This window comes from Drosophila erecta, unplaced genomic scaffold, assembly GCF_003286155.1.
Source record: "Drosophila erecta strain 14021-0224.00,06,07 unplaced genomic scaffold, DereRS2 tig00000000-arrow-pilon, whole genome shotgun sequence".
Lineage (NCBI taxonomy): Eukaryota > Metazoa > Arthropoda > Insecta > Diptera > Drosophilidae > Drosophila > Drosophila erecta.
The window spans coordinates 13,836,470-13,860,512 of record NW_020825194.1 but is presented as its reverse complement, the minus strand read 5'-3'; the positions used below and the strand labels follow the sequence as shown (position 1 = coordinate 13,860,512).

The following is a 24,043-nucleotide window of genomic DNA, read 5'->3' as shown; positions in this document are numbered from 1 at the left end:
TGCCCGCTGGTCATCATCATATGCTCCTGTTCCAGTTCCAGAAAGGAAAATGCAATTAGCTTAAATATATTTGCGTTTGTCCATTGGCCTTGGCCGAAAAAGTGTCCTACTCAAAGTGTTTGCCTCGACAATTCTCATTCGCTTTGGCATAAGTTATTCCATTTAAAGTATTAAACTTCGGCTATAAATAAGAGAAACTTACAGGTGTAAGGGGAATCCTAGCGCTTGATTGGATTTATCTACTCTTCATATAGGTGTTTATAATTTTTTAAATTCCTTAAAATGACATATTATTCGTTTCTGTAACTTAGATCTTATAGATTTAACTTTGTTATTCATTATTATACATAAATATCTTTTTAATATATTTTAATCGCATAATAATAGTTTAGGACTCTGAAAAATATCTCACATAACCGGAACGATTCGAAGTTTTAGCTGCTTGTGCTCTTTTTTATACTTTAGTGACTTGATGTCTGATTTGGCGAATGCCCGAAAATTGCCGGCAAAATTTATGTACTAGTGCCCGGGGATAGAAAGAAAATGTGGGCGAACGAACTATGGCCATATGTACGACTGATCTGGGGAATCGGTGGCGGGGGCGGGGGCGTGGTCGGAGGAGGAGCTGTATGTAGGTGTGGCCGCTGTGGTGTCGGTGGCCAAAGTTGCAACAAAACTGAAACTTTGGACTGGCAAAAATTTTTAATCCTCGCTTTCTTCTTCTCCTTTTATTATTCCCCACTTTTTCCAGATTTTTTATTCGAATCTTTTTGCCGGGCGTGGGTGGGTGTGGGTGGGTGGGTTTATACCATCCATTGGCGAACAATACGTTGGTTGTTTTTGCAGTGAGCTCCTCTCCGCACCGCTTCGGCACAGCTTGCGGTAAAACTTTTCAATAATATTCCCCAAAGTCCAGTCCAGACGCCGATGAGCAGGAAGGCGAGAGACACCGGAGTGCCAGTGGCAGTGGCGGCGGAAGTGCCGCCGTAGTTTGCCATCTAGCCCGGGATAGCACAGTTTTCGGCGCACTGGCAGCAATATTGCAATAATACCCGGAAAAAACGGCGCACATTTGCCAGCCTGTTCCCAGAACCAGTTCTATGCCGAACTCGTTTGCAAGAAATATTTCATATTAACTAAAACTATGCAGGCATTATCTTAGTATTAAAACAATTCAAAAAATATCTGTCAATAATTGGATTCGCACGAGCCATCAAGCTTAATATGTAATCTTCAAAATCTTTATTCAGTACATAAAGTGTTATTAACACAAACTATTGATAAGCAATTGCCAAAACGTTCATCCTTTATCATTCGTTAGGACTAAAACTCTTGGCCATACCGAATGGATATCTCTGTCTATCCAATCGAATGCGTTTCCGGGAATTGCCGTTCATTCGAGTGGGGCTTTGTTTTAGCGCGCCAAGCAGACAAATTCAGCATTTCCTGCACACGTGGCTTTGCCGATTTCCTTTTGTGCAAACATATTTTACCGCAATTGCGGCACCGAGTTTCAGGGCTCCATTGAAGCATAAGTAACCGGGTCCCAGTCCCCAGTCCCCAGTCCCCAGACCCTAGACCCCAATCCCCAGTCCTCAAAACCGATCCGGTCTGGTTCGCTTGTCGCCAGCACCTAGTGCCCAGGACCCACTTTGCAGGAGTACAGGAGTGCCCTGACCACTTCAATGTCCCTGTCCACGTTCCATTCATATATATAAATATGGATTTTTGCCATGCGTCTAAGCCATAAGTTGACCGCTTTTCCGCTCGCCTCGTTCCCTTTGGTAAACCCTCTTGGCAATCCATTCATGAGCTCAATTCAGGCGCAAGCCGAGCTCAGGCACTTTTTCTCCTTTTTGCACTGCGGAATAGGGAGATTTGAACATAAGTTAACATTATTAGTTACCATACATTTTAACTCGAATGTTTTTCCACTATTTAGAGAATTTTTATATGTTTATAAATGTTTTATAGCATATTATTTGTAGCTTATTATTTGTATAGCTTATTATTTATAGCTTATTCTTTTTATAGCTCATTATTAATTAAGTCAAGGTTTTATCCTTATTAAAAAACTTACAGCTAGAACACTCTTAAAGTAGGGGTTAAGTTTATAAGCAACATAATCTTGAAAGATAATATTTCCAAGGATTGGACAACGTTTCTGTTTGCAGTGTAGCTTAGCTCTTTTGTTTATTTACCTTTCCGCCCGCGCCACCACCGCCTTTATCACTCAACTCAGCCAATTCCACTGGGAAGCAGCTTGGTGCACCTGTTTCAAATGGTTTACCTCCAGGTGCAGTAGCCCCCGATTCCCAACTCCCAACTCCCGCTTCCCGTTTCATGATCCCGGCTCAGTTGCTGCGTCGCTTTTGTCTGCATTGTTTCAGTCAATAGACGCATTTGTGCGGGTCAGTTTGACAAAAAGAAAGCCCTGTCCGAACCCAAACAAAAACCCCTTTTACTCAGTCCCTGTGTTCCCCCTTTTCTTTTTGCCCCTTTTCCTGCTGCTGGCCGCACATAATTAGATTTAATTTGCAGCACGGTACGATGCAAGTTTAGAGTCAACTTCTCCGTTGCATGCAATTTTAATGCATAAATTATGCTCGACAACGAAGCAATTTAGTGGCATAAACCTGGTAGCTTAATCCGCTGCTGAGTGTGCGTGTGTGCATAAAGTTGGACCTTTAAAACCGGTTAATGAGTTAGAGTTCCTAATGGATTACACCCAGCCCTGCGTTTTGATAATGGATTAGAGGGCTTAAGGATTTATTTTAATGCTAGTGTGTGAGAGAGTGACTTTGTAAGTTTTCTCTACAAGTCAAACATTTATTTCCTATGAAGCTTGGAAGTTCCATAGTTTTTCCTTTTTCGTTGAAATATTCAACTCTCTAGACTTCAATGCACTTCTCTTATCTTTCATGATGACGCATAAATCAGTAAAAATCAACCCGATTACTTAAACCCCACTTGACCATAATAAGATCCATAAAGATTGTACACCTCTTTGAGGCTCACTTAAACAACCTTTTAGCGCAATTTTAAAACCAAGGGCGAGAATTTATAGACCATCCATTTTCCATTTACTTACGAGGGGCATCATAATGCCGTCCATCGCGGCTAAACGATAAACCCTCTTGGCTTTCCCCGGTTTCTATATTAATATGTACACAATAATTATTCCCCGGATGGATTACAATGTGAACTTGGCCAGAAACAGCAGCAGTTGGAAACGCAAAGCAAACGGAACGCGAAGAAAAAATTGTTCAACTGTGTGGCGTAATGTTGTTGAACTCCCTGAGAGGTTGAAAATGGGAGGTTGGAGGTTGAAGTTCGGAGGTCGGAAGTTGGAAGTTGGAGGTCGGAGGTCGTCGAGCAGCGAAGTCAAGCGCAGCGAAATGGACACGAAACAATGCCTGGCCACTGACCATCTGACCCACTGGTCGGCGGCAAAACCACCGCAAATACCACCGCGGTGGTTTTCCGGGCTACTTAGACTCCGGTTCTTTACCTTGAGACCGGTGAATTCATGCATTCGTTGTTTACTTGTGGGAGCCTGGTACCCTGGGTTCCTGGTTCCATGGCTACCCGGACACACGCACTTAATTAAGGGAAAGCGGTTTTTTTTTCTTATTTCCTGAACTTTCCGTTCACGCCCCGCACTTTTTCAATTTCCTGTCAGTGGCTTCAAAAATAGTGCAGCATACTTTTGGATGTCCTTGCCACAGACAGATACAAAATTATTTCGGGTGTGAAGATGAAAGTGAAAAGATTGGTCAAAAAATATGTCTTCAAAAATAGGGGGAAAACAAATTGAAATTATTTCTAGAAAATACTGAGTATATACTATACTTGCAGATACCTATAGTTTATTTTTGCAGCTTAAATTATCAAGGATAAATATATTTTTTTTATGCCTCGTTTACTCAAAATCTAGTTGCAAGTGTAATTTACATAGCAAGCAAACTTGAAATCCCGACCCCATAACATCTCCATTTGCTTTTCTGCTGCAGATATTTTCTTAGTGCTAACCGGAAATTGTGCTTATGCAATTGCACAAGTTCCTTTCGAAATCCGGCAGAGGTCAGTACGTCGAAAAGGACGAAAAAAAAAAGAAATGTCAGAAAAGCTGTCGAATGGGGAAATCCCCAAAGAAAACGGTGACTTCAACTTCACTCTGGAGTTGAGCTCTAGACAATGCAGTGTAATTTGCTGAAATGTTAAACAAAACGTAATAACTGGGAGTCGACAATGTCGTTGGCACATTGAGAAAAATCATATATATGTTTCTAATATGTAAATATAATTTATTTTGTATGTACGGTTTTACTGTGTTTAGTGTTTTCATAATGGGTATTGGTTTTAAATTTCAGTTTTGTATTTGAAAAGCACGAACAAGAAAACAAAATGATTTTTTGTTTGTAAATTTTAAAATATACTTTCGAAATTTTCCCTTAGTGCATCCATGCGTTTCTTTGGGGCTTCGTTCCGTTTTTTTCCGATCTCTTGTTTTTCTTATTTTTTTTCCCTTTCTACTAGCCTTTTTCAACAGCAATAAAAGTCGATTGTCAACGTTGACTGGCATTCTCGGAGCAAGTGAATATGTAGCGAATATTCAGACTAGTATCCTGGAAGGATTCAACTTGCTCCTGGTCGAGTGATTTTCAGGTATTCAGCAGCTAGGTCCGAGGTCCTTTTGCCAAACTGCAGTTTTGCCCATCACTTAACATTCTCTAATGTCGGCAGTCTAAGGCAGAAAAGATATGGAATTGTAGAGAATGGTGTGAGAAAGTCGGATGCTATGCAGAAATCAAAATGCTTCATAAAACGGAAATGAAAACAAATGAAAAATGATTTTTACTTATGGGCAAATTGTGCCTCGGCACTTCCAATCTCAATTCCTGGCCAGCCATTGTTGCATAGTTCGTGCAGCAAGTGCTTGTTGCAAATAAATTGCATTTGCACTTAAAGCATCGTCCATGTGGCAGCTGTTGCCACTCGTTGTTCGGCCCTCCGGATAATTTCTTTCATCCATGGTAGTCAGACATGTGTGGGTTGTTTGTAGGTTGGGAAAAATACACGACAAGGTAAGCCTGATTAATGTTGTTCAGGCTTTTCCACTGACGAGACCAGTCGAATAAAGGCCAAGAGCATTTAGTGCACAAAAGAGATAAAGCCAAGTGTTTCCTTTTCAGGCAGTATCCCAGCAGTTAAGATTTCAGTCTGTTAGTGTGGCAGCTTAAGTACTAATTTATCGCTTTGTTAGATGGGCAAACTGCATTTGTCGAGAACAAATTTACGATTACTAACTAAACTAACATAATTGATTTTAGTTTAAGAAACTAATTTATTGGAAGATTAATGGTGAATAAAAAGAGTTAATGATTTGAATAATCCCACGAAAATATAAACCTCTTGCAAAGATACTGGTAAACTCTTCCTTTTTCTATATGCACACTTACACTTCACAATTAAGAAGGACCTCTTCTCGGGAATATCCGTTGAAAAGTGAACAGCCTGCTGTTGACCTTTTCTTAACCCCGGATCAGTTGTTGACTCGCCACGAACTTGAGCCGACCCCATCCACGCCGAGATGATGATGAACCCAATACAATAGGGCACCAGAAACCACAAGATGGCCCACTTGTAGAGTTCTCGCCTTACACATGCCCTTTATTAAAAAATTAAAATTGCTAACCGAAGAATGGGAAAAAAAGAGGTGGTTATTTCGCCAGCCTTTTGGCCTTTTTTAGGTATCACTTTTTTTTTTAGCTAAAATAATCAGGCAACTTAATTGAATCAAGTTGCAAGGCGATCCGGGGCCAACCAAAGGAAAAGCCTCATAATAAACGGCAAAGGAAATGGCCACAGAAAGGAGGGGCTAAAGAGCTCAGAGGGTTGGAGACCCACAAAAAAAAAAAAAACAAAAAAGGTGAAGACAAAGTGGGGGAAAAGATGGTATTGGGTTGGATGAAAGGAGTAAACAAGGACTAAGGAGTGAAAATGTGCGCAAGAAAGCAAATAAATTGAAGTGAAAACAAATAGCCGGGGATGTGGAGGTGGTGGTGGTTGTCCTGGTCCTGGTTGGTTATAAAGGAGTTCCACTGTGGGGTTTCGGAGTTTCGGAAAGGTCCAACTGGCGGACATTCCGTCAGAAGCCCACAATAAGAACTCCACCTTATTTATAAATTAACAGTAACAATTTTTCCCGCCGGACATACACTTAAAAATTTTCGTGCATAAAAGTTTAATATTTCAGGCCCACTCACTTTACATTTTCTCCTCATTTTTGTTTCCTTTCTCCTGTTTTCACTCTACTTATTTTCATTCTTGTTGTTCTTTGTCTGGCTGTGTGTGTGTGTGTGTGGATGTGCGGGTGTGTGCTTTGTTCCGGGAAAAAGGAAGCTCCGGACATGGTCCTTTGCCGTCGCTTAAGCAAATAATTTCTTTTCTTAGGCAGCTCTTTGGCCTTTATGCTTCGCCGAGTTTCCCCACCTCCACCGGCGTAAATTCCCAACTGGCCAGCTGCATTGGTACTCGTTTTGAGCCCTTTTCTCGTCTTTCGGCGATGCTCCCTGTTGTGCGTTTTGTTTTTAGTTGCCTGCTCCGCTTGTTTGGCCTGCACTTCTCACGCACATTCTTCGGGGAATTTGCCCAGCACTCAGTCCAGCGGATTCGGATTCCGCTCCACGGGAAGATCTTTAAAAGCCCGCGGGGAGTTTGCCAACCTTAAGTAGTTTGCACAAATTGGGGAATTAATATCGGAAAAAGAAAACAGTGGTTTTTATGCTGTATATAAATTACATAAATACCGATATCAGAATCATAAACATAACATAAAACAAAAACATAATCTTAGCGGTTTATAAATACCCAAAAATATCATAAAGCATCGTAAAGTTTAACCTCATCTGTTTTAGCGATGATGCTTGCTACACCTTTTTTTGCAAGTTGTTTCAAAGTCTTTGGCCATCTTTAAAAAAAAAGTGAAATAGTTTGTCTAGCGCTATAAAGCGCTATTTCATAAGCAAACCTACTGGAATCAATAAAGATAATAATGGTTGGGGTGATTGCCGGACGAATGAAATGTCGAGCATGGACTACCCTAACCGAGGGTTCACTCTTGAAAGTCGATTGTCTCTCTTTATTAAGTAACGCCGATGAAAATGCAAATGCTAAATGCCCTTTATCACCGTGAATGGGCGGTATTTGCTGCTTGAAAAAGCTCTCTCATTTACTATCATCAAAAGCTAAGCGCATATGTATATGTATATATATAAGGGAAAGCTTGACCGATCTGCTTAATTAGTCGCTGCAAGAGACTCGTTCGGTAATCATGAGAGTATTGGCTGTGATAGCGATCGTGTTTTGCGCTTTGGGCGCCAAGCCGCTCGAAACAGAAAGTGCGAAGATTTTGGCTACACTGCCGTTTCCGGGTCGATCTCAGTACATTTTTGTGGAGACCTACTTGAAAGCCCTGGCAGCTAGGGGTCACCAGGTGACTGTTATTAATACCTTTAAGAACAAGGAGACGCCAAACATGCGCTTCATTGAGGCCCTCAAAGCGCATGACTACGCAGAAGGTATGCATTGATATTGCCTAATGACATTGTTTTGTATTTATAAATCTGTTTACCCACAGAGATGATGAATTTGCTAAATGTGCCACTATTGTGGCAGCAGCTCAATGCCATGGATTACATATTGGACAAATTCATCGAGACTACACTGGAAGACGAGGGTGTGAAGAAGCTGATAAATTCTGGGGAAACTTTTGATCTGGTGCTGGCGGAGATGGTCCAAATGGAACCGCTGTACGGTTTGGCTCAGCATTTCAATGCCACCTTGGTAGGATTCTCCAGCTATGGAACTGATAGGAGAATTGATGAGGCTGCTGGAAATATATCACCCATATCATATAACCCCTTAGTGACATCTCCGCGAACCGATCGGATGACCTTTCTGGAGCGCTTGGAAAACCACCATGATGTTATTGTGGAGGACATTCATCGGCACGTAGTTCACCTGCCACATATGAGGAAGGTATACAAAAAGTATTTCCCGAACGCAAAGAAAACCATGGAGGAAGTTATGGACAGTTTTACGTTGATTCTGCTGGGTCAGCACTTTTCCTTGAGCTATCCGCGACCCTATTTGCCCAACATGATTGAGGTTGGAGGAATGCAAATCTCGCACACACCGAAACCGCTGCCAGAAGACATTAAACAGTTTATTGAGGGTTCGCCACATGGTGTTATATACTTCTCCATGGGCTCCAATGTGAAGAGCAAGGATCTGCCAAAGGAAACTCGAGATACGCTGCTGAAAACCTTTGCCAAATTGAAGCAGCGAGTGCTGTGGAAATTCGAAGATGACGAAATGCCCGGAAAGCCAGCAAATGTGCTGATCAAGAAATGGTTTCCCCAGCCGGATATTCTGGCCCATCCGAATGTGAAGTTGTTCATCAGTCACGGTGGTCTGCTGAGCAGCACCGAAAGCGTTTACTTTGGCAAACCCATACTGGGATTGCCGTGCTTCTATGATCAGCACATGAATGTGCAGCGTGCCCAGCGAATGGGATTCGGATTGGGCTTGGATCTGAACAACCTGAAGCAAGAGGATCTGGAAAAGACCATCCAAACACTGCTCACTGATCCAAGTTATGCCAAAGCATCCTCAGCCATTTCCGAGCGGTATCGTGATCAACCGCAATCAGCTGTCGATCGAGCTGTCTGGTGGACGGAATATGTAATCAGGCACAATGGTGCTCCCCACCTGCGAGCAACTTCCCGGGATCTCAACATCATTCAACTCCACAGCTTGGACACTTTGGCTGTGATTGTGGCAGTACCTCTACTAGTCGCCCTGATAATCCTAAAGTTATCTTGCAAATTAATGGGGGGCAAGAAACAAAAGTGCCCACATGCTGATAAGCCCAAGAAGCATTAGAGGGTATTTGTTGTTTATAGTTTTTAAAACAGGGCTATCTTATAAGTCTTATCTTATGAAATTATATTTTTTATTGCCAAATGTTGGTTGTCATTCCAAGGGACTGACGTTTCTAAAACTTGTTACAGGGGAACACCATTGCCGGCCGGCATTTTTTTTCATCAATCTATCAAGTGCTATCAGTTGACCAGCTGTGGGAATGTTTTTGTTTGAGTTTGCTGTTGATAACGCTCGGTTAAAAAACAGGTTTTAGCTTACATAGTGGAAATAATTAACTTATCAATTTGTATATAAGTTGAAATGACGACCAAATAGTTGCAATTTAAATACTTCCCATAATTACTAGCTTTGTCCCAGCAAAAATACCAAGCAATCTTATTTTTCTGTACTTTTCATTCAAAACACAAACGTTATATTTGTTTACATTCTAGGCATGCATGCCAATAGAATTATTATTGTTATGCATATAAATTACATCGTCTTAATTGCAATGAGATTGTATCAGAGCGTGGCCTTGAGCAATTTCATATTAATAAAGTCAGCTTGCACATCGTCCAACACGACGTATGAGTGATATTTATTAATTAGTTTTCTTCTATTCCCCTCGCGTCTCTTCAGTTTATTAACACTTTTCTTTGGTTGATTAAATGAAAGGCATTTAAGGGCATTTGTTTTTTGCAACGTAGTTACCGCCCGCGGTGCTCCAGCTTAATCCACGCCCACTCCTAAAAACTTTGGCCAAAGTACACAAAAATTACGGAGTTAAAAGTATCGCTGGAAAAAAGGGAACGTTATCTTAATTGCGGGTTACTTTTTTCCACCGGTCTGCCAGCTACCTGGTCGGAATAAAAGAGTCGTGGAGAGGGACGCCGGCGGAAAAAGTGAACCCAAATTTGTGTCCGTTGCTAGCACCAGGACACGCCCTAAATCACTGGCTTTTTATCAACTTCAACTTGAAACGAAATTCAAATGTTTCGCTCGTTTTTCTCGGCCTGCAAATGCGATTCGGCTCCGGCTGTTGCCCCTAACAACTGGGAAAATGAGGGACTGGGTGGCAAACTGGAGTGAAAAAAATGCTATTCACATACGCACACAGGGAAATAAATTATTTTCACAAAGCCCATGAAATCGTTTCAAACTTTAAGGCCAATTTTATTAATTATTAATATTTCTGTGTGAATATGTGGGGCTTATTATATAGAACATAGAAAAGTGATAATCGTTTTCATCTAGCATGAAAAATGGCTTCAAAATAATTTAAAAACATAAATTTATGGTAATAACATGTGTATGCTGTTTTTCTCAGGTATTTTTTTAAGTGCAGCTACACATACGCAAAAAAGAAACCTCTCCCTAGCCACTTTGCACTAAGTACTCACACAAAATTCCGTTTGAAGTTTTTGGGTGCCGGTGCTGGTGCTGGAGCTTGGTCTCCCGGTTTTCGGTGCTCGGCCATGAAAGAAGCACCTGTACAGTGGGCACCCAGCCCTCGACAACCGCCTCTTCTTCTGCTGCTATACTGCTACACTGCTACACTGCTACACGTGCACAGTCAGTGGGCCATCGCTGCTCGGCTTGTAAATTGTATCCGTTTCAGGCACATAAATTGTTGTCAACTTCCGTTGGCTGCGACAACGTCGCCGCCACTGACCACTTCTGTCCAGCGATTCACCTGCTCTACTCCGGCGTGGCTGCCCTGACCCCCAGGAACCCCTTTTCTCCAACTGGTTACACCAGCGTATGGCCAGCTTTGACTTGAGAGCATACGCCATAGCCATGGCGTTTGTCTTTCTCCCATTTTTAGAGTCCTCAGTTGGGGCATTGCGATTTTATCTCGGCATCTGTTGAGCTATATACATTCTTTTGGATGGCTTGCGAATGATATTATCATTTATTTATATTTCCTAAAAATATTATACATTCAGAAAAGCTTTATAAAAACAAAACGTATCAATGATTTTTACTATTTACTGCAATAAATTAAATGTTTTGTTTCCATATCTGTGCAACTGTGTAAAACCATAAATTCGAGCTAATTTATAACATGTTTAAATAGCATTATAACATGGTTATTGTAAGCCAAATATGTAGTGATAATGATGACTCCAATAATTACACATATTTACCTAACCTAGAGTGCTTAAGACTTCGGCACTCCAGTGACAAGATTTCCACCATGATTGGTTTTTTTTTCGCCCGTTAGTTCAGCTTGGGCCAACTTTTGCTGTCCATGTTTTTTTAGCTTGCTTTTGGCCTCGTTGGGCGTTTTTTGCGCTCTTTGCTGCTACTCGATGCAGCTTCCAACTCCAACGTAATTGAATTTTTAATCTCGTTTATAGTCAAGTGATCTCTGGCATACACTCCCGGTGTACAACTGCGCATATTTTACGTGCCCGGTGCTTTGGTAGCTTCTTTCTGCTAACTGCCGCCTTGTCCTGTTCCTGCTGCTGTTCCTCGTTTGGCTGCTCCGAATAACAGGGGTCAAATACACTGGGCAAATAAAGTTGGTAGCGGTGGGGGACGGTAGATTGCCTCATAATGAGTGCCCGTCGTTATGCTAAATAGTTGGACCAAAAAATGGTAACTTTTTCACCCAAACCGACCCGTTCCCCCCACAACTGGCAGGTTAATATGCACACCGAATTGCATATTCAACTTTTCGGATATATACGTATACGTAATAAAGTATATCTCAAACAATGCCCTGTCTGCGGGCGAGGCGACACAAAAGGACCTCAAACAAGTGCTTGCCCTTGAGTTATACAATGCCCTCGAAAAGTCCGCAATGCAAATGTTTTATGGAGTTAGGCGAAAATCCCACTACCTAACACTTCCTATCACTACACACCGGAATGTGTAGTTCGGTCTAAATTCGGTCTTGAGTGGGCTAAAAAATCCGGTAAGTGCGGCAAGCTATTTGCGGCGGAATCATGACGTGTCAAAGGCGAGTAACGTGTGCATCATTAACTGGCTTACGTGCCGACTGCTGCGTTCAATTAAGCTTTAATTATAACCACTCCCCGTCGGGAACCTTGTTGGCCACCTTCGGGTGCGACACAGTTTTCTCCTCCTAATTATCGAGTCACAGATTCACGATTCGATTACGCATGATGGCAGATTAGGAGCAAGGATTAGGGATATCCAGCAGGTATTCCTTGTGGAAAGTTAGTGGGACTTGGATTTTATTTTCGAATACTTTTACTAATATTAAATATAGATTTTTTCTTTTTCCGTTAAGTAGTTTTTACATACAGTTGACCCTCCAAGAGTCAGTGAATATATATTTGGCTAATAAGAGAGTTTATTAGCTGGAATTGTAGGGTTGCCAGGAGCTAACATTTCGTCCAGACCGAAACACTTGCAAATAATTATGCAAGTCGTCATGGCAATATATGCTGCAGTGCCCAGCCATTAGTAAACACGGTTCAAGCATTAATTAAATATTAACCAAAGCAGACATGGAGGCTTCGGTTGGCAATGTTGTTGGGTGAATCGGTCCTTGTTATGTCACTGTTATTGTTGCATTCGGCCAATGTTTGATTTTCATTAAAACCACTCAACCGAGTTGCTTATCTTAATTATGAGATTTTGCCATAATATTTGCATTAGATGGGAGCCAATGCAACTGCTAAACAGCAACTGCAACTGCATAATGCGGCAATGCATCTCAGCTGCTACAGTAAAACCACTCATTCTTCATCTAAACACTGCGAAAAAGTTCTCTGAAATATGCCTTCAAAGTAATATCCGTTATAGTATATTTACCATAAAATCAAATGCATAAGCTGGGAATATTTTTAGTTTTTCTTATCCAAATATGACTTTATACTTCACAATTAGAAATATATTATTTGTTCATTAATTGAGCTTTAGTAATATTAAATCTCCGGTGTACAAACTCCTCTGATTGACCGTCTGGGCCAGAGCAATGCAAATGTTTGTGGCTTTTGCTCGAACTTTGCTGGGCAAACGTTGCGTATACGTAATTTAGCATATTCAAGTGTAACAATGACCTGGCCGAAAGTGGAGTTTCTGCTACGGTCAAGGATTGCCAACACCCAGTTCTCCTGACGCCCATCGCCCATTGGCCAACGCCTGGCGTTGTGCTAAATTTTTTAACTGCAATAATTATACGGCAATTAGCCAAATGTTCAATAATGCAGCACCAGCTTCTGCCTCAGCATCGGTTCCATTTTCCATTTCCCAGTTTTCAGCTGCGCAGCCGTTACAAAATTTTTGACTGCACTCGGGTAAACTTCTAATTGCCATTAGCGCACTTTACTTTTTCCTGCATTTGCTGCTTCGATGGGCGTGGCTGGTGGGCTAGAATATGTGAGTGTGTGTGTGTGTGTGGGAGTGGATGAAAGTGGGTGGCCTACCAGCGTAGGGCAGTGAAAGTGGGCACAAAAAAGCGGGGGAGCTGCAGGTGAGCGCGTAATTAGACCGCGCCGTTAGCTGCCGCTTGGTTGGCTGGCTGTCTGTAATTTAGTACTAATGGCGCACTTAAAGTGCAGGCAATTATTGTAGACCTATGCGGACAAGGTGTGCACTTGCTCACAGAGCCCCATTCCCATTCTCATTCCAATCCCCCTGCCATTTCGCCCTCTGATCCGCTCCTTCAATATATATCCCTGTATCCCACTACAGATCCTGCCGCTTTTAGCACTCACAGTTCGCGCTCGAGTGGTTTCAATAACAGCGCCTAGTCGAGGAATTTCTATGTATTCGCTTGGCTCGCCTCTCAGTGTCTAGTCCTTTCTGTATTGCGTGTCCTGTGCGTTTCTGTGTGTGTGCGTGTGTGTTTGTGTGTGTGCGTGTGTATGTGGTTTACTGAAGAGTTGGCGGCTGAATGGACGGTTTTGCTGCGTTTTGGAGTGGCTCCTGATGCAGTTAATATGCCACCGGGCAAAATAACATCTCAACGGCGTAAGCCAGCAATGAAAATGGCGCGTTCTTACTCAAGTATCTGCGTATCTCTTCAGTATCTGTAGTGGATTATATCTCTACAGATTATTACGATACGCTTGTTCTAGTTTGTTTGCCGAGTCTGTACAGATTTGCTGGCTGGGCCTTTGACAAGGAAATGTTAACTTTCAGTCTAGTAAATTTAGGTATATATTCTGTATTTTCTTGATCTGCACTTGAAAAACTAACTTGTTTTCTTTAATTGGTATTTTTTAGAACTGTTAAATCACAGTAACTTGTGTTAAATTTCTAGCCCAACTACGCCGATAGAAATGTTAGTCATAAATTCAGCATTTCAGATGGCTCTTTTTGCAGCGAACTAGGATTTCAAACGTCGCCCAGTTAAGCTGTGAACAAAAAAATACACAGCGCATGTGAGGGGCCAAAAAAAAAAAAAAAGCAAAGAATCGAAAATCAAAACTTGTTTTTTGCCGCACTATGCCGGGTTTCGTTTCGTTTGCCACCCCGGACTGTCAGTCATATAAATCTTATTGAACAAAAGTTTGAAATACTAACACTTGCTGCCTGCAATAGACAGGATCGCGCCGTCGGGGGAAGATGGCTAGCAATTTACACGTACGTTGGATAGCAGACCCGACAATCAGTCCATAGCTGTGCTTTTATGTGCCAGTTCACTGGAGACTAATGCCATCGCTATCAGGAATATGCAAAAATCAACTCGGGCAAGTGTTGCTCCATGCCGCGGGAATCAGCAGCCTCAAACCGAGCGTCCTGGTCCCATCACGATTTCTGCTCGTGAATCCTGCTTTTTGGGGCTTCCAAACAACGGAAAACAATATGCAAGGGTCCACATTTTTTTTGGTGTTTGCTTTCGCTACTCTTGAATCCGATTCCCTCCTACTTTTGAACGAATAAACTTCGAGTATCATAAATATGGAATTGTAGTGTATTTAACAGGGCATAAAATGTATTGTTGTTCGAAGTAGCTATAATATTTCGATGAATACTTTGTATTATCCCCCTACTAAAAGCCAGAAAGCACCTTCGTTTGAGAATGAGTTATTTGAAATTTTGTAGTAGACTTTTACATGCCATTAAGGGCATTCGATGGTTTGCTTTGTCCACCGGAATTCCCAGTTCATTTTTTACAGCAGATTCTTAACAAAAACGGGAAACCAAGTTTTGACAAGCTCCTGCATTCGTCGTTGGGTGGTGGGTGGAAAAAACAAAAAAAATGTGTCTGGGTGGTCAGGAAAAAAGGGGCGGCTGGTAGAACAAAGTGATGTGTGCGGCATGTCTTGATTTGCATAAGCTTCGGCATTGCATACTCATTCCCTCTTTATGCATATATCTGCGCTTTTGGCCCCTCACTTTTTATGACAGCGACAATCGATAGTTAGAGGGCGCAGCCCTGCTGTTTGGGGAGTCATCAATCAAATTTTCATATGGCCAATGGTCCGACCCCGCGTCCTGAGTCCTTCGCTCAAATGGCGGAGTATCTGAAAGCAAACCGGAGTCTGGTGGGCAAAGCAATTGCGGGCAGCTCTTAATTAAAATTCATGTGCCTCGTATTTATAAATAACATTTCGCCGCTGCCAGTGGGGATTAATAAAAATCGATAGGCACTAGTTCCAGACACCGAATATCCGAATATGATGTAAAAATTGTGACCTGGCAGCGTAATAGCCTTTAAAATCGCTGTTATAGCCAAGATATGAGAACGTAAAATAACTGAGCCACTTTCGCAGAATTTTTTTTGCATGCATTGCGTTTCAGTTGGTTCATTTAACTGATAATTAAACATTAAAAGTAAACGTGTATTGAAATGGCCACGTACCCGTACAGATTGAGATTTAAATGTATTGTCTCGCTATCTTTTTTATTAAGAACTTCGCTTTATATTTCCTTGCGTAAATTAATTTTACTTCGTTAACATAAACATTATACTGCATTTTAAAGAGTCTTCCAAGTCGCCTCAAAACTATCATTCAATAATCGAAAGTTATGGGGTTTTTTTTTTATTTTATTAACTTGCCCGTTTGAACTTGTACGAAAGTTTTCCTTCAATATATTCAGCTGTCGATTCTTTGCCGTTTTGGTTGTTTCTTTACATTTTTTGTGTGTGTGCCGTTGAGGATGGTGGCACCCAAAGCGCTCATAAATCAAAAAAAGCTGTTGTTTGCTCACAGGCAGCAAACCAGCCGGCATCCCCTTTTGTTGTGTTTGTGTGATGTGTGTATAAATCACAAAGCATGTCCTTTGCCAATACAAACACAATTGAGCATGCATATGCAACAGCAGCAGCAGCCGGAGAAAGGGAAGCTCGACGGAGACTGAGCAAAAAGTAGTCAAAGAAATTGCGTTAAAAAATTTGATTAAAAAGTTTGTCGCCAATGGGCGTGGGTCTCGTGTTTGTCTGTGTGTGTAACTGTCACAGACACACACACACAGCCGGCCATTGTGCTTATCGATACGCGGCCATTGCCATTCGAGCCCCACTTCTGCTCACCCCTCTTGGCCACGTTATAAATCTCTCAAAAGCCAAACAAACCGGGCAAGAATTCAATTTTACAAACTGACAACTAAGACAAGGCACAGACCGCAGTTGAAACTTGCCAACCAAGGTGCCGAATCATTGAGGATTTAAGAGAGGATTTATAGAGAGGTATTATTAAGTTACATTTAATAAAAAATAATAGATTGTGTGATTAGTCTTACAGTCGACTGCATTTTGGTTGTTTTAAAAAACTTATTTTATTTACGATACTCTGTATGCTTTTAAATTGTATTTAATTACCAACAATTTATTTATTGACCATACGAGATAGTTTTAATATCAGAAAGGGCATTAATTTTTAGAATACTTTGTTCATAATTGGTAAGGGACGTTTGTCAAAAAGCTTGTCACTTACAAATGTTTTTATGTGTTTTCGGTGGCCCACTAATTGGGATGGAAACGTTGGAAAAACTTTTACCAAAACTCACCCAGGAAAACCCGCACACCCCCACACCCTCTCACCCTCTTGAGTTGCGTTGGCTGTGTCACACCTGTCGTATGCGCAATTAAAAGTTTGCTTTCACTTCGATGTTCCTTGGTTTCCTTTTTATTTTTCCCTGCTGTCGAAATTGTAATTGTCATTTTATAGGAAACGTTGAACGTTGCCCACGATCTGTCCTTGCGCTCATTTACGTGTCAGTGTGCATACACGTGTATATGTGTGCTTTTCAGTTGTTCTAATGAAATTAGCATTGTTAGAAGGGGCATGTAAGGGAGGTTAAGGAAAACGAACAGTTTTTCTCGTATCCATTGCAACAAGTTCAAGGTTCTGCACACCAACACACACTCAAACATACGGAATTGTGGCAAATGCAGCGCTAACAAGCATTTTCCTACTCATATCCACAAAGGAAATAGGTTTTCCGTTGCATTTGTTACAAAAAACAGCACACAACCAGCCAGAAAAAGTGGCGAGAGAAAGGAAAATCCAACTGAAGGCGTGCAAAAAATGGCATTGTGTGGCAGAAGTTCCAAAAAACAAAGTTTAGGCTGCCAAATGTGGAAAGAAAATCACGTCGCAGCCTTGCAACAGCAACCAAGTACCACAAAAAAAAAAAGAAAATGCGTAACAATGCCACCGACTTTAAATGTCAGCCCGAGAGTATGCAGGCCTAAATGCCTAAAGCCACCTTATTGGGCAAAACGAAATCATGCGGCTAAAACAGACAGGTGCTTAGTTTTGCGGCTGGCTCTTACTCTCAGCCTGTGGCTTAGCTCAGTCAAGGTGCACGGCAAACTTTTAAGCCTGACTATGTGATTCTCACATGGCCAATGAGGCCAGAAAACCAGAGAAAGTTATGAATGGAAAAATATGTTGAAAAACATGAAATGTTTCGGAAAGTGAAAGGATGCTTTACACTTTACGGTGTAGAATAATACTAGGTCATATTTAAGTACTTAAAGCTTAAATGAAAGGATCATTTTCAAATGTGTGAAAAGGGTCTTAAGAAAATGTAGTTATTTGCAAAAAATTCCACGTATGCCTTTTAAGCTAAAAATGAAAAAAAAAACTATCCAGAATTTCAAATCCAAAACAAGATTGTATATTTTCGGACCTTTTGCATGTGATTTGTAAAGTCCATTGACTTGGGTAAAACTACTCCCTTTTTTAATCCTTGGATGAATGATATGTAAATATAATATATATGCGAATCCGTCAACAAGTCTCAACTTTCTGCATACATCACATCCATCGACGCATAGGTGAAAGCATTTCCTTCGCGTGTGCGTGTATAAAGTCGAGAGTGTTGTAATTGAAATCGCATCGAGACGTGAAATGAAACGTAAAGTCATCGAATCAATTGAAATGAAAATTAAATTAAATGCATGCGCTCATACATTTATTCATATGCCTCAGACGCAGACGCACGCACACAGCGCCAAAAGCACTCACACACTGACACGAACTCGAATCTTAATTAAACACGGATACGCATATTGAGTTCCTTGAAAGGCAGAAGCAATCGGCTGACTTCTCTGTCTGTGTGAGTGCGAAAAATGGTTGGGAGCAGTAGGAACTCAGAGAAAGAACCGAGGTCTGAGTATGCTTTGCTTTTACGATTTTGCTTTTCAGCTGAAAACATTTTCCATTCATATATGACGAAAGTATTGCCAACTTACTTGTAACATGTGAAAATATGCCAGGCGACAATGATTTTTACCTTGATATGGCCCATATTAAGTATTAACAATAAATTGATAAAAATTACGATTTACTTCCTTATATAATATATTTCGAAATCTCTGATTTCTTTTCGAAATTTCTTAGGGTGTTTTCTGCTCTTTGAATTATTACGAAAATCTTTAGTCGCCTGTTCCTTATCGTTACATTGATTATACGTATATGGGCTTAATGACTCCTTGGCATGCTTTTTCCACGCTCTTGTTCATACAAACTTTTCCATATACTTGAAGCGGCGAGGAAATTTTTCCGGGCCCTGGCCAAGGCCAACATGGCCCGGCTTCTTTTAAGCCTTAATTCATTTTAAAATTCTACTGATTCGATTAATTTTAATTTTATTAACCTGCACATTGACCGCGTGTTTTTGTTAGCTTTGGCGATATATATTCGTTCTCGTTTGTGTATGCGTTTGATTTATGAAATGTTTTCACAGCAAATGATTGATTGATTGATTGATCGATCGCTCAAAGAGTGACTGAGTGCATGTCTTTGATGTGTGGCAAGGAATAAATATCGGATTGGGACCACAAGCAACGATAAGAGATGCTAATTGAGCGTGAAGTTTTCCGAGCTTTCCCGGCCCACAAACTCATGCAAGCAAAAGCGGAAACGAACATGAAATCTGTCAAGCCAGCAAAGGAAAACCGCAGCCACGCAGAACTCAAATGAATTTTATTAAATTAAAATGATTTTCAGAGTGTCTGCGTATAGATGTTGGTGTGTTTCTTTGTTGTGTGCGGCGTATTTATTTAGGCAAATGATTGCAAAGAGCTGCAAATGAAATTTCAGCGGTTGACGGAACGCTTTCAAAGTCGAAAGCCCTACCTTCAATTGGCTGTGAGTGAAGCTGGGCAAAAGGAAAATAACGAGTGTTAGATTATCATCACGGGGGAAGGTAAATCCAAAGAAATCGAATAAAGCCGCCTGGCCATCGTCAAATCGAATTTAAGCTCATCCAATCGTCGCATAAATTTATGGCATATGCACAGGATGTTGATGTCTCCAAGTCCTTCGGCACGTAATACAATTACAGGTCCAATCGAATTTCCATCAGTCCACCCAATAATAAGGGAATTGATAAAAAAAATATGTACATATCTACACACATGTGCACTCTTGTAATCAAAGCGTATTATTTGTAACAAACAGAACGGTAGAGAGAGAGAAGCTATATAAACAATATTAACCAATGAAATGATTTAAAATATTTTCTCAAGTATATACCAATATGATTTTTTTTTATGTTCATATCAAACAACTTCCGATTTGTAATACAACAAACTAGCTTTTCCTTATAAGTATTTGTTATACACTCCTGAAACTTAGTGGACTAAAATCACATTTATTAAAATGTACTCTTGGTGTGTAAGTGATTGTTACCAGCGAACAGCTATCTTATTTAGTCCTTTTCAGTCGCTCACTGACTCGAAGTCTGAATGGTTGCACTCCGCATTTAAGGCAATTGCTAACCCAAAAACCATTGATCTCGGCTCGCCTTTTGGCTAATAAGGCACCGAAGGATCAAAAGGCTAGTGGACCCACGACAATTGGACCTAATGGTGATATCCTGGTCCCACCTGTGACTTTGAAAGTGATACCCTTTCGTATGCCCCCCGATTTGCCCTATGACGATCGAAATATGCTGCTTGGAAGGGAGCTGTCGCCACATTTGTCCATCTACAAGATTCAATTGACTTCCACCTTGTCCGCATTCCTACGTATCAGTGGGTTTGCTCTGTCCGTTTTCGTTTGGATCGTGGGAATCGGCGGTCTTTGCTTGCAAGGCGATATGGAAGGATTTATAAAAAAAGTCGAACAATGCGACTGCCACGGCATGGTGACGATGGCCAAGCTGATGGTGGTTATGCCATTTGCCTACCATACAGTCGCCGGCACTCGCCATTTGATCTGGTACTTGAACAAGTTCCTCACGATACCAGAGATCTATGCCACTGGTTATGTGGCTGTGGCTCTAAGCATTGCTCTGGCCGCCTTTTTGCTGGCCGTAAATGTGGGCGAGAAGGTTAAGGAGGAGGTGGTGGATCTGACGAAACCCAAGAAGGGCCAGAAGGCTAAGAAGGAAGCTCCGAAGGATGCGAAGAAAGATGCAAAGAAAGATGCGAAGAAAGATGCTCCTAAGGATACCAAAAAAGAGCACAAAAAAGATGCAAAGGACAAAAAGAAAGATGAGGAAGGCAAGCCTGCTAAGTGATCATGAACTAATGCTTTGCGTTTTATTAAATGACTATACTTCGAATAATTTATTGGATACATAACGATCTTGCCAAGTGCTTTCCAAATTCAAATGTATTAAATCTATAAAGTATGATTTAATTATATGATATAATTATATATTTATATTTATTTTATTTTTTATTCCACCATTAAAACCTTTTTCCAAAAATATACTCATAATTCTACAAATGTTTACTTGGAAGCTATTTCTTTATGACTTTTGGGCTAAACAACGCCACAAAATCATTCTGCACTCAAATTGAAATCTTAAGTTGGCAACAGCAATCAAGGGCTGTATTAAGAAATTAACCCAGGCAGAAAGTTGCTTTGGCCACGCCAACTTCAAGTCAAAGATGGTAATTAGAGTCCATGGAAAACTTGGACGGGCCTCTGAGAAAATATGAATATGTGCTGAGGTGTATGTGTATGCATATGCATATGCAATCAAACAAAATGTTACACTGTAATATACTTAGATTGTAAAATATCTCTGATATATTTTAAAAGTAAAAGATTTCTTTTTCAAGTACATACTCGCCCGGTGTGTTTAGTTTTATAAATAAATACTATAAAATTATGACTTATTTCTGGCTTTAAAATTTTCCAAAACTTTCCTACTGCATTTGGCCTTCCAGTGGGGACACGCCCATCGGCATTTTTCCACTCCACTTGACTGTGGTCTGTGGACTGTGTGCGTGCAACAATTGTGCGGCCAGGGCAACTTGGCCAAGTTTCGGGCCAAACTGCACGCAATGCAGCCACAGCCAGTTGAATGAGTTCAAGGCTTTTTTGAGGTTTTCCCCTTTAATTATGAACCACTCAACGCCAGTCAAGTGTGGTTGTTGCCATTATTTTTACTCTAGATCCACGTTTTCTCCGTCTCCCTTATTCCCACCCCCATTTTAAGCTCCAAGTTCAAATGGGTGAAAGTTTTAGTTGTGTTTCGGTATTTGCTTTTTTTTCCTCTCCTTTCTTTGCTGCCCCTCTTCAACTCGCCTTGCTTCACAGTTTTTGTTTCATTTGGGGCGAGGGACAGTGGGGATTTTCCAAATGCGCCACACGATAGTAACGGTTGCTTTGGTCCGACTGGGAAATCTATGCTAGACAGGCCTCATTATGCTGCTAATGGTTTGGCTCAAACTTTTACAGGTAATTATCGACACTTTGCAGGGCATTTGGTGCTTGATCGTTGTTCTTGTTGCCACCGAGGCTTCCATTTGTTGCTGCAGTTGAAAAGTTAAGCACCGCATTTTTCGGGGGCCAGGGTACTTACCATTTTGGGGTAGATGGGGTCACAAAAGCTTCAGCTTTTTCTAACTTGGGCCTTCGGGTAATTAAGTGTGTGGCTAAAATATGCTTTAAACGTTGATAACATGGCGTATGCTTGATGTTGTGTCCACGGGTAGGTGGCCACTTGAACTTGCTCAACTGTAAAATGAGTTATGAAAAGTTTAGTTCGGCTTCTAGTTTTTCCCTAAGGTCATGATTGCTGCCGGTTTGTCTATGTCGCTGTGGGCATTGTTTTAAACTTAAAGTTAAAAAAAGTTCAGGTATCCAGCTAAATATATCTAAATTCAAAATAGCATGATCTACCAATTTTTAAATAAGGCTTACTTATTTATCTCTTGATTACAAAGTTAATTAGTATTAGTTCTTGAAAGTATTTCATAATTTTCCCTATTACCTTTGTAAAGTGCTTGAATGAACCACCATTTCTACTTTGCACTGCGTTAATGAAATCCTGCGAACCACCTTTCTTATCGGTATATCGATATTGCTTCGACTATGAGTTCACTAAATTTTTATGCGTGTTGCCAAAGTGCTGAGCAAATAGCCAGGCAGCGATTTTAATTGAAAAATGTTTACCCACACTAAGCTCTCCAGCGTGCTTGACATTTTGACGCAGAATTTAATGACCCCTCCACCGTCTATTAGGTATTTCAGTGACAATTCACTGAGAAAATTAAGAATGGTATTTCAATGCGCTAAAAACGCAACAAAAAATATTATTTAATTTAGTAATATATATTCTTTAATCTACAGTGGTTCATATTGTAGGTGTATGTAGGGAATAATTATTATTTGTAATTGCTCGAAACTCGCTATACAAACGAACCTTCGTTTCTTGCTGTGTGCAGTTCAATTAATAAACGAATGAAATCCGCTTAAACAAAAGGCAAAGGCAAAAGCGAAATCGGGAGGAAAACGATGACAATCAAGGACCCCTCCCATTCCATTTCGTGAACCCGAGTGATTTGCGACATTTTGTCATTTTCGCTGATGCAAAACCAACACTCGAATTGGGCGGCGGGGAGGGAAGAACGTTCAAGTACACTAATTAAGATCAAACGGTTCGGGGGGTCCAAATGAGATTCCATCGAAGGGCCAAGAAACTACCCTCCACTTGAGGCCATTGTTGTATGTATATTCATATTAAAATCACATAATGAAGTGTCAGCGAAAACGACGTCGTCGCCCCCCCTTCAATCAAAGATAAACGTCAAAACTTGGGATGCGAGTGTTCAATCAAAACGCTGGAGTGCCAGTCACCAGACTCCCACTCCTCCTCGTGCCATTGTAGTAGCTGTTTGTAATTTATTTGGCCGCTGGCGGCCATCAAAAGGTAAGAAGTGTCCTTAAGTGGTTGCCTTGGCTCGACTCATTTTGGCTCATCTCATAGCTTAGACGGAATGGACTTTCATCCCAAACTGCGTGGCAGGTCGCACTGGTAATTAATGAAAAGTAGGCACCGGGACTGTTGGGGGTAACTAATTAAAGATGCTTAATAAAGTTAATGGATTCCACAAAGACAGCGGCCACGGGTCCAATGAGGTGAGGTGTGAGCTTTCTTACCTATTTATAGCCGCACTTATTTTTCTACTTTCTCGCTAATGTATCTGTCCTTTTGTTTTCCTTTTCTTTTTTACATTTTCTTCATAATTTTGCATTTGTATCAAATGATGTGTAGCCCTAATAGCCACAGGGATTACGAAAATTTCTTCTGCAATAAACAGTAGAAAATTTCTTTTAAGCCTGATATGTATTTACTTTCTTGTCAATGTTTAAATTTTATATTAGGTTACAATATTTATTTAGATATAGAGAAAATGCTTTTGTTTAGTGCTTTTAAATCCCTTGTTTTCTGTGAAGGGTTTTTCATTTTTAGCTAAGACAACTTTTGGCGCAATATCAAA

At 40.8% G+C, this 24,043-nt stretch overlaps 2 protein-coding genes across 2 annotated transcripts; both read left to right on the top strand.

Annotated features, from left to right (window-relative positions):
- Positions 1-7,313: 7,313 nt before the first annotated feature.
- Positions 7,314-9,533, top strand: LOC6551896 (UDP-glucuronosyltransferase 2B10). The gene is made up of 2 exons (XM_001980575.3): positions 7,314-7,583; positions 7,643-9,533. Exons 1-2 carry the CDS (start codon positions 7,337-7,339, stop codon positions 8,947-8,949), a joined length of 1,554 nt encoding a protein of 517 aa, XP_001980611.1. The 5' UTR covers positions 7,314-7,336; the 3' UTR covers positions 8,950-9,533.
- A 10,361-nt stretch (positions 9,534-19,894) lies between these two features.
- On the top strand, positions 19,895-20,972 carry LOC6551897. Its single transcript, XM_001980576.3, has 2 exons — positions 19,895-19,975; positions 20,028-20,972. Exons 1-2 carry the CDS (start codon positions 19,965-19,967, stop codon positions 20,824-20,826), a joined length of 810 nt encoding a protein of 269 aa, XP_001980612.1. The 5' UTR covers positions 19,895-19,964; the 3' UTR covers positions 20,827-20,972.
- The last annotated feature ends 3,071 nt before the right edge of the window (positions 20,973-24,043 follow it).